The sequence below is a fragment of the Copadichromis virginalis genome, linkage group LG22 (genome assembly GCF_057382275.1).
Source record: "Copadichromis virginalis isolate Kocher_CV1m ecotype Utaka linkage group LG22, C_Virginalis_male_GT1.1, whole genome shotgun sequence".
Taxonomy (NCBI): domain Eukaryota; kingdom Metazoa; phylum Chordata; class Actinopteri; order Cichliformes; family Cichlidae; genus Copadichromis; species Copadichromis virginalis.
In genome coordinates, this window is record NC_140638.1 from 18,456,065 (window position 1) to 18,468,658 (window position 12,594).

At 41.4% G+C, this 12,594-nt stretch overlaps 1 protein-coding gene across 4 annotated transcripts in view; it reads left to right on the forward strand.

Annotated features, from left to right (window-relative positions):
• Nucleotides 1–12,594, forward strand: part of runx1t1 (RUNX1 partner transcriptional co-repressor 1) — a 57,011-nt gene that overhangs the window by 38,692 nt on the left and 5,725 nt on the right. For 2 of the 4 annotated variants that reach the window (XM_085445292.1, XM_085445294.1), the window contains exons 4-9: nt 311–400; nt 4,623–4,804; nt 8,012–8,274; nt 8,859–8,956; nt 9,236–9,431; nt 10,197–10,265. In XM_085445292.1, coding sequence (XP_085301418.1) covers nt 311–400; nt 4,623–4,804; nt 8,012–8,274; nt 8,859–8,956; nt 9,236–9,431; nt 10,197–10,265 — 898 coding nt within the window. The remainder of the gene's footprint in view (nt 1–310; nt 401–4,622; nt 4,805–8,011; nt 8,275–8,858; nt 8,957–9,235; nt 9,432–10,196; nt 10,266–12,594) is intronic. The other 2 variants (XM_085445293.1, XM_085445295.1) reach the window with 1 other exon arrangement.

The following is a 12,594-nucleotide window of genomic DNA, read 5'->3' on the forward strand; positions in this document are numbered from 1 at the left end:
TATCTCACGTATGATAAACTCCATCAGCGTTCGTACAAAAGCCTTTTTAATCAGACACATTTGTCCTTCGTGCAGGATGTGTTTGGATGATGTGACTCCTGTATGTGCGTTTGTTTCTGATGGAAGGAGATGTGTGCCTTTGTTTTCTGTGGCTCTTTTTCGCTGTGGCCTGCCCATATGCTTCCTATTACAAAACCCAAAATGCTCAGTCCAGGCCAGGATATAGCTTAGCTTCCAATAAGTAATATTATCACTTAATGCCTTCCACATGGATTCATGTGTTTGTTTTTTGTGTCTCTCTCTTCTCCAGAATTCCACTCTGACCATCGAAGAATTTCACTCCAAGCTGCAAGAAGCCACCAACTTCCCTCTGCGACCTTTTGTCATACCCTTTCTGAAGGTAGAGGCATTTCAGTACACGTTTACAACAAGAAGGTTGCCCGCCTGTTTGTTTGATCAATGAAATCTGGAAAGCATTTAGCCGGCACAGATTCCAGATGTGCATACTTATGTTCACGATATTTATCCCTGTTGTTGCTCTTTTTTTTTCTTTTCTTTCTTTTTTGAGTCTCTCTTCTTTTTTGCACTTTTATCCCGTCTTTCATCCATCCCTCACTTGTTTATTTCTTGCTTCTTACTCACTTTCTCTGCTGTTGACGAGAAGCTTTCAGGGTTTTCTTCTTTTCTTTTGCTCAGTCTGTCTATATAGTGCAAAACGCTGACACAAGGCAGAATTTTTTCTTATAAGAGTGTTTGGATGGAAAGAAGTTGTTGTTTTTTAAAGATAAACACAGTGAATATACTGAAACAGAATGACTGTGGTTTTATCCCCAAGGACAACGTATCTATTTATGTCCTCCTCATCTTCATATTGGTCTTTGGCTTGTTTTTGTCATTATTTCCCTTATTCCCACTAAGCTGCATTTCAACCATTAACATGGTATGTTACTAGAGGAAAGAACACTTTCTTAAGCATCTGTGCCCTTCCCTCAGTCACAACAGCATATCTCTCATATCTATCACAGTGTGGAAGATAAAAGTGAAGGAGATGAAATTATTTCTATTTGTATCCACAAAGGGAATAATGTTTATTTAATGTGTGGTTTGTGTGAGATAGGTGCATGTAGTGCTTTTTGGTGCATATTCTGAAGGCTAAACTAGGGGCTGAGACTGGGGGCAGTAGCGTGATTTGTTATGATAGTCACGGATGACAAATGAGACTGAGGTTTATACTGAGCAGCAGAAGGTTAGACCATGTAATGGGTCCAGGTGAAGTGGAGATCAATATCAGTGAGCTACTGAAAGATGGAGAGCAGCGACGGGTGTAATATTTAACGCATCACTCATTTTTTGTTCTTTTGCACACCTCTGTAAAGGTAAAAAGCTCCATTTTTTTTCCTGTTTTCTTCTCCAGTCTTCTTCTTGATTTGCATCAGTCTTTCTTATGGACTCTCTGCTATTTGTAACTGAGCAATCTGGGAACCCATCCGCTATTGTCTCATGACTAATCTCTGGGGACAATGGTGAATATTTCAGTGCTTCCAATGTAGCCAGCGGATATCCGGATCAAAACTTCCCGTCTGGGCATTGTTTATGAATGCAAATCAGCTTTTTCTATTCAGTTTTTTTTTTAAAAGCAAATAAAAAACTAAATCATCATCAGACCATAGGTTGCGGTACCAAAAATCTGGTAATTTCTCTACAGATTCTGCCTTATAAAGGTTAGATATATCTAAAAAAAGAAAAAAAAAACTTGAATTAATAGAGATTCTGAGTGACAGATGGGTAAATGTTACTTTTGAAAACACAGGCGGCATCTTTTCCCAACACAATAGCCTCTCATTTTACATGGTGCACTCACATCTGCATTTGCAGATGTGTGCATGTGTCAACTGACATTCACAAGTTTATGTTATCCACCAAGGGTCAGCGTGGTTATGGGCAGCAGAAATTGGTCCCACTAGAACTGCCATTACTCTTTGTTAACGATACAAACAGGAGCTTTGTATCCACCCCCTCTCTTTCCTACATCACTCCCTTGCCCTTAAGTTTTCTTCATTTTCTTTCGCTTCTTGTGAAAGATTTTTTTTCTCCCTCTGCCTCCTTCTGTCCTTATCCCTTTCGTTTCTCTGTTTATCTACTGTTCTCCATCCATCCTCCAGTCCCTCCTTCCCTTTTCCTCTCCTCGCCAGATGGTTATTGTATCACTGGGATGGCTGCGGAATCAAAGATGCAACTCTCTTTTTTTTTTCCTCCATCGCTCCTTCTCAGCCCCTCTCTTTCTCCCCAGTCTAATTTTAGTGTCTTCCCACTGCGGGGCCTTTAATGCCAGCTACCATATGGTAGCAGAGAGCAACTGGAGGTGTGGGGGAGCTTTTATAGGTGCGTCGAAGCACAGCTGCAACAATGCATGTCAGGGCTCAAGGTTTTTCATTACGCTAATGTTATACCGAGTCAATCCCACCAACTACCCACCCCCTCTCGAATTCACTCAACTCTTTTTTCCTTTTCTCTTAATGCTAAACCGCAAATTGGTTGGGATTCTTTACTGGAAGGAGGCAATCATAAACCACACAATGGCTGTGATGTGATGTGCTGGCGAGATGCGGGCCACACGATTCTTAAAAGATATGAATGCGTCTCAGCCTTCCACTTAAAGTTGTGCCATTTTTTAAAGTTCGCTCTTTTTCTTGCGTCAGATTCAAGTGTGAGTAGTGCTGCGAGACGGGGGAATAAACACATACAGCTGTGTGTGTGTGTGTGTGTGTGTGTGTGTGTGTGTGTGTGTGTGTGTGTGTGTGTGTGTGTGTGTGTGTGTGTGTGTATGAGAGTGAAGGAGAAGGAGAGAGTCTGTTGCGATAGAAAATAATTGAAATAGGGCAAAATAGACATGCAAAAAACGAAGTCACCTTTCTCTTCCAACTGCAGATTATACAGAGAGAACAGAAAGTTGATGAAGTGCAGCACATCCTAAATGTGGCATATTCTGAATTGTTTTTTGGCACCGTTTGACAAAATGACAAAAGCAGTATTTGAACAATAAATCACCCCAAGTAGAATTTAGCTGTGGCTGCTGAACATTACTTGAAATGTGCCTTTTCCCCCCCTTTTTTTTGGTACAAGTGCAGATGTTGGTTAACATAAGTATGCGGAAGCAAATCGCCGCACTTTATCATATGAAAAATGATCCAGTCTCTTCAGTGGTCTGCATTTCTTGACTCAGTCTTTTTGTTAATGTATCCCACATCTCCTCTGGCAATTAGGATGACCTCTAATTAATATAAGATGAGTTCACCAGGGTCAAAGCAATTTATTTTATGCTCTCTCTCTCTTTTTTTTCCTTTTTCCAGAGGGTAATTATGATCATAAACTATTAACGGACCATTAACTCGGGCAGGTAAAGCGAAGGCCAGCGGCTGGCATTTCTCTTACTGCAGCCAATTACTAGAGAGAGATTTTCATGTGATTACAACATTAATACTACTAAACAAAACATGGCCCAGTTCAGGTAGTGTTACTTCTGTGTGCAGCTGCAGGAATCAGAATCAGAAACTTTATTGTCATTGTCATGAGAACAACGAAATTAAGAATGGTCCCCGATCATTGCATCATCCCTAGCAATATCAAAATATAAATAAAACAATAACAGAAGAACAAAGGAGTGAAGACTGTGAGGAAGATTACAACAAAAAAAAACAAAAAGGAAAGGAACCACAAAAGAAGCAGGAGACTTGCGAGAGAGATTATGATAGTGAGGACAAAGCAAAGATTAACGGACCTAAAACTTGCAAAGATGGCCTCTCCAAAGGCTCTTGTGATGTGCCTCGCCAAAATAGCCCCCACTCTCATTCTAAGCCTGCTTGACGCAACACTTTCATCTTCTTGCCTCATAATGCACGCCATCAGATGTCTTTGAAGTCGATGTTCGCATACCTGCATGGCCCCGTAACTCCACACAAGAAAGTAGACCCCCTTGTTACAGTATGCCAAAGAGTTTGAAAATAGCTGCTGTGTTTTTTAAAATTTTATGCCACAGAGAGACTTTACGGCCGCTAATGCACTCTGGGTCTCAGAAAGCTGCGGTGGTTCAGGAATAATGAGCAAAGAGGGGTGAGATGGTATGGGAGACATGGATCTCTTCTTACAATAAAGTGGTATTTGGAATAAAAATCTTATAAGACATTGGCTTTTATGTGTGATTCAGTTCTTTGTGTGGGATGGTAACATGTCGGGTGGTAGGACTGTGTGTTGTCTACATTTCCTGAGCATTAATATGATTACATTTACCTTTGTTACAACGTAAAGCACTCAGAGCAGAGCATAGTGTTTCTGTAAGTCATAAGTGCCACTTTTATTACTTTTAGTACATTTTTATCACTTTTTGCACCTCCAAAGTTTCAATATTGTGTTTCAGAGATAAGAAGTTTTAGTAAACAGTAACCAGCTCACAGTCTGAATGATTGTTCACCAAAGGAGACTTACCTGAAAATGTCTTTATAAATGTTGTGAGGCTGAAAGGCACGCATTCCTCACATTCTTGTACCTCCTTTGAGCTCTCAGGAAACAGTCATCAGCATTCTTGTGAATTTCCCGTAATAATCAAGTGTTGTTTCCTCCCGCAGGCCAACCTGCCGCTCCTTCAGAGGGAGCTGCTGCACTGTGCCAGGCTGGCCAAGCAGAACCCGGCTCAGTACCTGGCCCAGCATGAGCAGCTACTCCTGGACACCAGCACCACCTCCCCAGTAGACTCCTCAGAGCTCTTGCTGGATGTGAATGAGAACGGCAAAAGGAGGACACCAGACAGGTGGGTGACTCATAAAACCAGAACATCACTCTCAAATATTACTATTTCATCATTTTAAGTGTTTAATAAATCTTGATTTGGGTTGGAATTCTTAGAGGATAGCTGGAATTTGTGGGTAGAGCTTATACATTTACCAGCTCCTGGGATGAAACTTTTTTTTACCCTCTATTGTTTGAGCTCATGCATAAATCCCTTTGAGGATGCCTGCATCCCCATGCGCCCCTGCATTACTCCACAGACACAAGCTGAGCTAACGCAAGGCAATAGTGTCATGTGCAAATGTATGTACGGGAAGCGTCTGCCAGTGCGCCACCGGGTCTCATGATGTGCTCCGTTGGACAGCTCAGCTCCTGGCTTCTGCTCTTAATGGGCCAGAACTGAGGAGAACATGAGATGGGAAAAGTAGACCTGGCTACACCCAGGCACACATACGCAGGGAAAAAAGACGGAAGACAGCTGTGCCGTAATGAAAAGCATGAATAGATGTGTCACTGAATGTGTATGAAGCCCTCCGATTTGTGTGTTTTTGATTCCAAACTTATAAAGTTATTTCCACGCTTGCTCGGGTGTGTAAGTACAAAGTGTGTGCCTGTGTTTGTACGAGTCTCCACATCACTTCAACTCCCCCCACCCCAGCCAAATCATTACATCCGTTTGCTGTCACGGACTTTGGTAATGACTCAATGTTCCTTGCTCTAATGGACAAGCACTGAGACGTTCCATCCAGAAACACACAGCGCCGTAAAAAAAGGGGGGGAAAAGCTATCTTCCTCTCTGTCTGGCACAGAAAAAATCTATCCAGACCAATGGTGTGTGTAAGTGCATGTTCAAGAATGTAGCTCATTTGCTGCCCCAGTAAAACAAATTTGAGGTGATAGAGCTGCGATATGAACAAACCATAAGATCAGACTATAAATCTAGAGTTTGGCTTTACACTCTTCTCTAATCAGAATAACAGAGGCTAACAAGCCTGCAGCAAAGTCTATTAGACATGCACAGACCCATACAGAACTGGGTTTTTTTTGCACTGGAGTTTGTGAACATATATCTGATGTGGGAGCTGCAGACTACAATGTATGTATTGTTTTGTGAAATAAAATCCCCGGGGGTCAGAATTTTTAATACAGGCAGGGGAGACGGAAATGTACATTTTATATTTGCTGAGGGACAAAAATGCTGAATGTGATATTAATAATTCTCACCTCTCTTTTCCCCAAACACTCGGCTATGCAGACTTTTTCTGTAATACCTGCACATTTGCAGGGCGTCTGGTGCATAGGGGAGTGAGCTTAGTAGAAAAGGTGCGCGTATAAATGTGAGAGGGAATATGCGGAAGGTGGGGGGGGAGTAGGCATCTGTATTCAGTGTGAAAACGCAGTCTTTGTGTGAATGCGTGTGTCTGTGTTTGTGCACGATTCTGGATCCAGTGTGAACGTGTGAGCGTGCTTTGTGTGTACGTGCGTGTGGTGTATGTGTGTGTGTGTGTGTGTCTCTGCGTGAGCGTGTGTGTGCCTAGGGAGATGGGCTGATAACACATACAGATGAGTCTCCAGCACCAATATGGCTGGCTAAGCACCTCTGGTTTCTGCTTACCCTGCTCTGCACTTATTGGAGCCTGTGTCAGAATATTGGAATTTGAATGAGAATTCTTAATTACAGACAACAATGCACTATCAATGCATTCTGATTAATACCATCGCCTGCAGAAAACAGACCAGGAAAATTAGAGTATAGCCTTAGATACTGTGTATGCTCAAAAAGCCAGTATTTAAATATCGTCTGAGAGTACAGTATTACTGATGATCGTACTCTAATAGCAATGCCTCTGTGCACATTACATTTTAGTGCATTTCCAGAATATTAATTCCATCTGTGGCATACAGCATAATCATACACAACAGGCTATTTCTTCCTTCCAAAAGAAATCTAGTCAGTAAATAATATTCCTGCATTGTTTCAAATTTAAAGTTAAATAAACATATTAAAAATATAAATTGGTGCCTTTTAATCGCATCACCGTAAAGAAAATTTTAACTGTATTCAAAAATAAGCGCGCAAATTACCACGTGTGTATCGTTTAACAGGGCGTGCACACTGGGGTATTGCACAGGTGACTGTAAATGTGTTCACAGGCGTATACTTTAGTGCCTGTAGATATAAATATTGTTGCAGTAGCAAGGCTGGGCAGAAAAGAGTGGGGGGGTGGGGGTGGATGGATGAGTCGAGGGAGACGGAGAGATGGACGGATGCAAGGGAAAGAGCATATGGAGAGCTGTGGATGAGCATTAGGAGCCCATAAAAACAGCTCATTAAGAAGTTCAATCTGTTCATCGGAGAGAGAGAGAGAGAGAGGGAGATGGGAACGGAGAGGAGAGAGGCAGACAGAGAGAGAGAGAGGAAACTGGTGGACTGCAGATAGCGGGGGAGGTTGGCAAGTTGTAACTGTGAAGTGACAAAAGTGAGAACACACACAAAAAGGCATACAGAGCACACGTGTGAGAGCGTGCTCACACAATAACACACCTGGCCACATTAATCTTTGGAAGCAGGCTAACAAAAATCCACCTGATCCCCTGAAAACTACTTGTGTGAGTATGTATGCAAGCATGCGAGCACACACATTCAGGCTTATTTGTGTGTGTGTCTGTGAATAGACATGTTTTCAATAAAAAAATTCCAAAAGGAATCCAGGAAAAGTAGCCTTTCATTGCAAGTGCTTTGTCTGGTAGGTTGGACTCAAATATTTCCAACAGCACAAGGGGGCGGACCAGTTGTTGTACTGATATGCTTCAGGTCTGGCTCTTGTATGAAATAACTGTAACAAACACATTTTGTATCACTTATTTTTACAAAATAGGTGTGATGTAAATATCACACTGATTTGTTCCTGTGTCGTCCGCTCTCCTCTCTTTTATTTCCTTTTTTCCCAATCCAATGCACCTCAGGAAGCCTTTTGTTATCTGCAGAGCTGTCACTAGAAATTGTTCGAGCTTGGTAATAACAGCAAAGATTTATGCCAGCTTTGGCCCTGTATTCTGTCTAAAATATTAAAACAAGTGAAAAATGCTGCCGGTACTTAAAAAAAAAAAAGAAACTAAGAAAAAAATTACGACCTTATTAAATAAGGAAATTATCCCACGTCACTGTTTGAAAGAGTCTAAGCAACAACGACAGCCACATTACTCATTTGTCTGCATCTCCACTCAGAACCAAAGAGAACGGCTTTGAACGAGACAGCGCTCTGCATCCGGACGTTCACCCCAGCAAACGGCCCTGCACTATAAGTCCTGCCCAGCGTTTCAGCCCATCCAATGGACTCTCCTACCAACCCAATGGTCTGCCTCACCCAGGCCCACTCCCTCCACAGCACTACAGGCTAGACGACATGGCCATTGCCCATCACTACCGCGACACCTACAGACACCCGGCGTCTAATCACCGAGAGATCCGGGAGAGAGCAAGGCCCATTGGTGAGGATACTGAGGATTACATTTGTGTACACGACTGTATATCTCAGAGCACAAGATCACTTTACATACATTTCACCGGTTTCTCATATCTTTATAGTCCACTGAGATGAATAACTATTACAATAATCAATCAGATTATCATTATAATCAGTGAGACTCAGAAGCCACAGACGTCATAAAAAGTGAGATACATTAACACTCCGCAGACGCACATTTAGATGTGAGATCATCATATTAGATCCTTTTTTCTTTTTGCATAAAGCTGGCCTTGATGAAGCTGTGATAATGACTTGGGCTCTATTTTAAAAATAGGAGACACATTTAGCATGTCTCACCTTGTGATGGATGTTTACTGGAGGAGAAGCTCAGTCATCTGAGTCCTGCCCTCGGGGTGGGAGAGCGATATGGAGATAGCAGAGAAAAGGGGGAGTGTGGGAGCAGGGAAAAGAAATGAATAGAGAAAGAGTGCCAAACTGAATTCAAATGAAAAGGGGAGCAAAGGCTTGATGGAGTAATTGATTGTGTCATGCTGAGTTGCTGTTTGTTTATCTGTCCATCTATTTGTCTATCTTTCATTCTTGCAGGTATGCATGCAGGTACCAGGCAGGAGGAAGTGATTGACCACAGGCTGACAGACAGAGAATGGGCTGAGGAGTGGAAGCACCTTGACCATGTAAGAAAAGTAATAACAATTTTATTACTATACTCTACAGTTTTGTCTTTGTAAGTTCTCTGAGTATCAGTTCGTATGAAATTGTTATCTAGCAGATCTTGTGGCGAGTCTTTATTAAAGTTTGGATGCTTTTAAGTTTCTTTATGAGCTCAGTCAAAACGATGTTTGAAATTACATGTATGTGACGAACCCTACCCTTGACAAAGACACCTTCTTTGAATTCAAACCAGCCCATTCATCCTGTCTATGTGTAAACTCAGCGCTGTGTCTGCTCCCTGTCACCTCCAGCTGCTCAACTGCATCATGGACATGGTGGAAAAAACAAGGCGCTCACTGACGGTACTGCGGCGGTGCCAGGAGGCTGACCGTGAGGAGCTCAACTACTGGATCCGACGATACAGCGATGCCGAGGAGCAGAAGAAAGGCGCTGTTAGCGGGCAGTCAAGGCAGCAGAGCCCTGCAGCACAAGAAAACACAACTTCAGGTATGGATTCACTTACATGCCCGAAGTATTATTGTTAAATTATAATTAATATGCATGTCTGCCGGTTTTAAGCTTGTTGTTCATCTTTTAAGACTACTGATTTTCAGTTTTTTGGTGTAATCTGTGCAACTTTAATTGTTCTTTAAAGGTATCTATATTAAATACAGACTCTAAAGGTGTCAGCTGATGTGCATTACCTTGCAGTCTGTTAGGTCTCTTAAAGCAAGGATTATACTCTGCAACCTTCTGAGAGGGTTTGTGCAGACCTCCATGTGCCTGCCTGTTTTTGTGACCACACAGACTTATCTGTGGAGAATTTATATGACAATGTGCCAACTAGGCATGTGCCCAGCCAGGAGACTTCAAAGAAGTAAAACAGAAATGACTGTTGGGTCTCCAGCTGTCCCTGTCTGCAATGGAATATATCCGAGGCTTAAGGCTCGGAAGTTTTTAAACCACTATTAAAGAAGCTCAAATCTAAAATGAGTCCAAAATTAATTATTATTAGCTGTAAGATCTTTGTTGTATTTTATGAATTAATAATATTGCGTGTGGAGTCCCCCAGAGTTCAAATCTAGGCCCCCTATTTTTACATTAAATATGTGTACACTGGCTGATAATAAGTCAGTTTCATTGCACTGGTCTCAAAAAGTCCTTTGGAACATAGAAAAAAAGCCAAAATGTTAACACACACACACACAGTTTTGTGTACTATGCCATTGATGGATCTCTGGTTACCACGTCTGTATGTTTGTGTCTTTCCAGAAATTCACCGGGAGCTCCTGCACCGGCCTGTCTCTGGCTACGTCCCTGAAGAGATCTGGAAAAAAGCTGGTGAGCAGCACTCCCATGCCTCTGATCAGTGCACGTAAACACAGTTCCTCTATTTTTCCCCTAATCTGTCTGAAGGCTTTATGCTTTATGGAACTCGAGGCCATGTTTAGGTAGATGAACGAGAAAGGCTCCTTTAAACCTGCTCTCTCCCCTTTTCATCCCAGTGTAGTCTATTGTCTGCAACACAAAACCTTGCTAGATTTGCATTAAAGTCAGGTTATCTATATCTGATTCTGTAGGAAGTTTCATCACTACGCACTGCACACTCAGAATATGATGTCAGGCCTTACAAGGATTTTATTGCAGTCAAATAAGGGACATAAGGAGCTTTTACAGCTGGCCCAGTGGTCTCCTGTCAAAAGTGGCAAGATTTGGTTTCAATTTGCTTTTGGCACTTTTTTTATCCCCTTAATGAGAGACACTGCAGCTATCCTACTTAACAGTTTAGAAACTCCTTAATGTTTTAATAACCCGAGTAAAATCAGCACTTGCATTCATTTTTTTATAGCTTATACAAACAGCATTGTGTCACTGTTATCACTCTGAAAACCTGAGGGTTCACTCTTTGAGATTTTGTATTCTCCACCAGTGATACAGTATATCTGCCTTTTAAACCCCCTGGAGAAAAGAAATTGTCCCCTTGCTTGACCAAGCATGATGTGTGAGATACTCAGAACAAGTAATATGCATTTAAATTGAATTGAGTATCACCATCGGGACTCTGCCTCCTCTCCAGTACTCTCTTTCCCCTCACCAGCTCGATCTTCCATCTAAGGCATTTGGTGTGTAATCACAATTCTATGCACAAGGCATATATCACAAGGCACCGGGGCAATTTCCATGACTTCAAGCAGCATAGTAGGTTAAAGACAAAAGCACCCTGGTTTAAAAACTCGCCTCAATCACAGTGGAGAGAAAATGTTTCTGTCTTTATAAAAGCATGCAGTCGGTCTGATATCGAAAACAGATTTTACATTTTTAACGCCGGTGTAATATGTACTAAAAAAGTGAAGCATATTTGTCAGGCATAAAGCAGTATTTTATCTTTTGTCTGTCAGATAAAAGGGGCCTCTTACTTTTCACTCTATTTGCCTTATCCTCAGTATTTTCCGTTATCCATTTCATTCATATTCTGGCTTAGGAGAGACTGATTTAAATGTGACCCGGGGAGGATTGCAAAATAGGATTTTTAACACAATGGAGTGCAGCGGCGAATACGTCTGTTTGAAATGGGCAAAATGTTTACAGTTGGTGATAAATATTCAAGCACCTTGCACGGTGTCCTACCGGTTTCCCACTTCCCCTCACCACATGGGCCTCTGGGATCACAATGGAAATGCATAATTTAAATATAAATTGCCTGATTTGCATACACAATTAGTCAAGTTACAGGCTTGATGGGAGCAAACAAAAAAGCCCTCCTTTTGCTTTGACGTTCTGTAGGAATTCCACCGCTTAACACCCACGCGGAAGGTTATTCATTCCTCAAAACAAGGATAAAATAACATATTGCTCCGGCTGAAAAGCACGTTTTGTGAGTGATTACCTGCGATTAATCAGCTCGTGTTCTCGTGAGAATATCCTCGGGATATTCTTTTCCAAATTATAATATATAAGATCAAGATCTTCCAGGAACATTGAACTTTACATTAATATGTCACACACTGATGTAAATATGCCTATTTAGACATTTAAAAGGTTCTTAAAAAGAAATTAATCAGTGTTTGAACGAAATCGTAATAGTTTAATTAAATCAGCTGACGAGTGTCCCCGTTATCCTGTCAGCCTACAACATTTAGACTTGATGTGCTCTTAAATCTTGTCAGATATTAAATAAATGATAAAATACTAATATTAAATATTCTAAGCTGAAAGTTGGCCTTGAAATATAAAATAAACATGAATAGTTAAAGTAGTTTTCTTTGCCGTGTGAAATAATCCATTGCAGATTTTGTTTTCTAGTTTGCATCTTCTAGATGTGTTAAAACAGTGATGCAAGTTTAGACATAGTGTGCATTTAAAACATGCATGTTTGGACTGATGGAGTAATTGAATTCATCTGTAGTTGGAGAAATATTTTTTTTTGTTGTAATTTGTTGCTTTGTTTGATTCTCCCATAAATAAATACAGACAGCAGGAGAGCTGAGTAGCGAAAACATTTGTGTGCAGTTGAGTTTAGCACGCGCTGCGGACTTAAACACACATCAAGACGAGCTCAGCCTGCAGCTCATTGAACGCGCTTTAGCTAGGAGAGAGCGCAAGAGAGCTTTTCTACTGAGATGTTTTGCAGACTCCCATTGGTTGTTAAAGTGGGAGTGAGTTGCAGTCT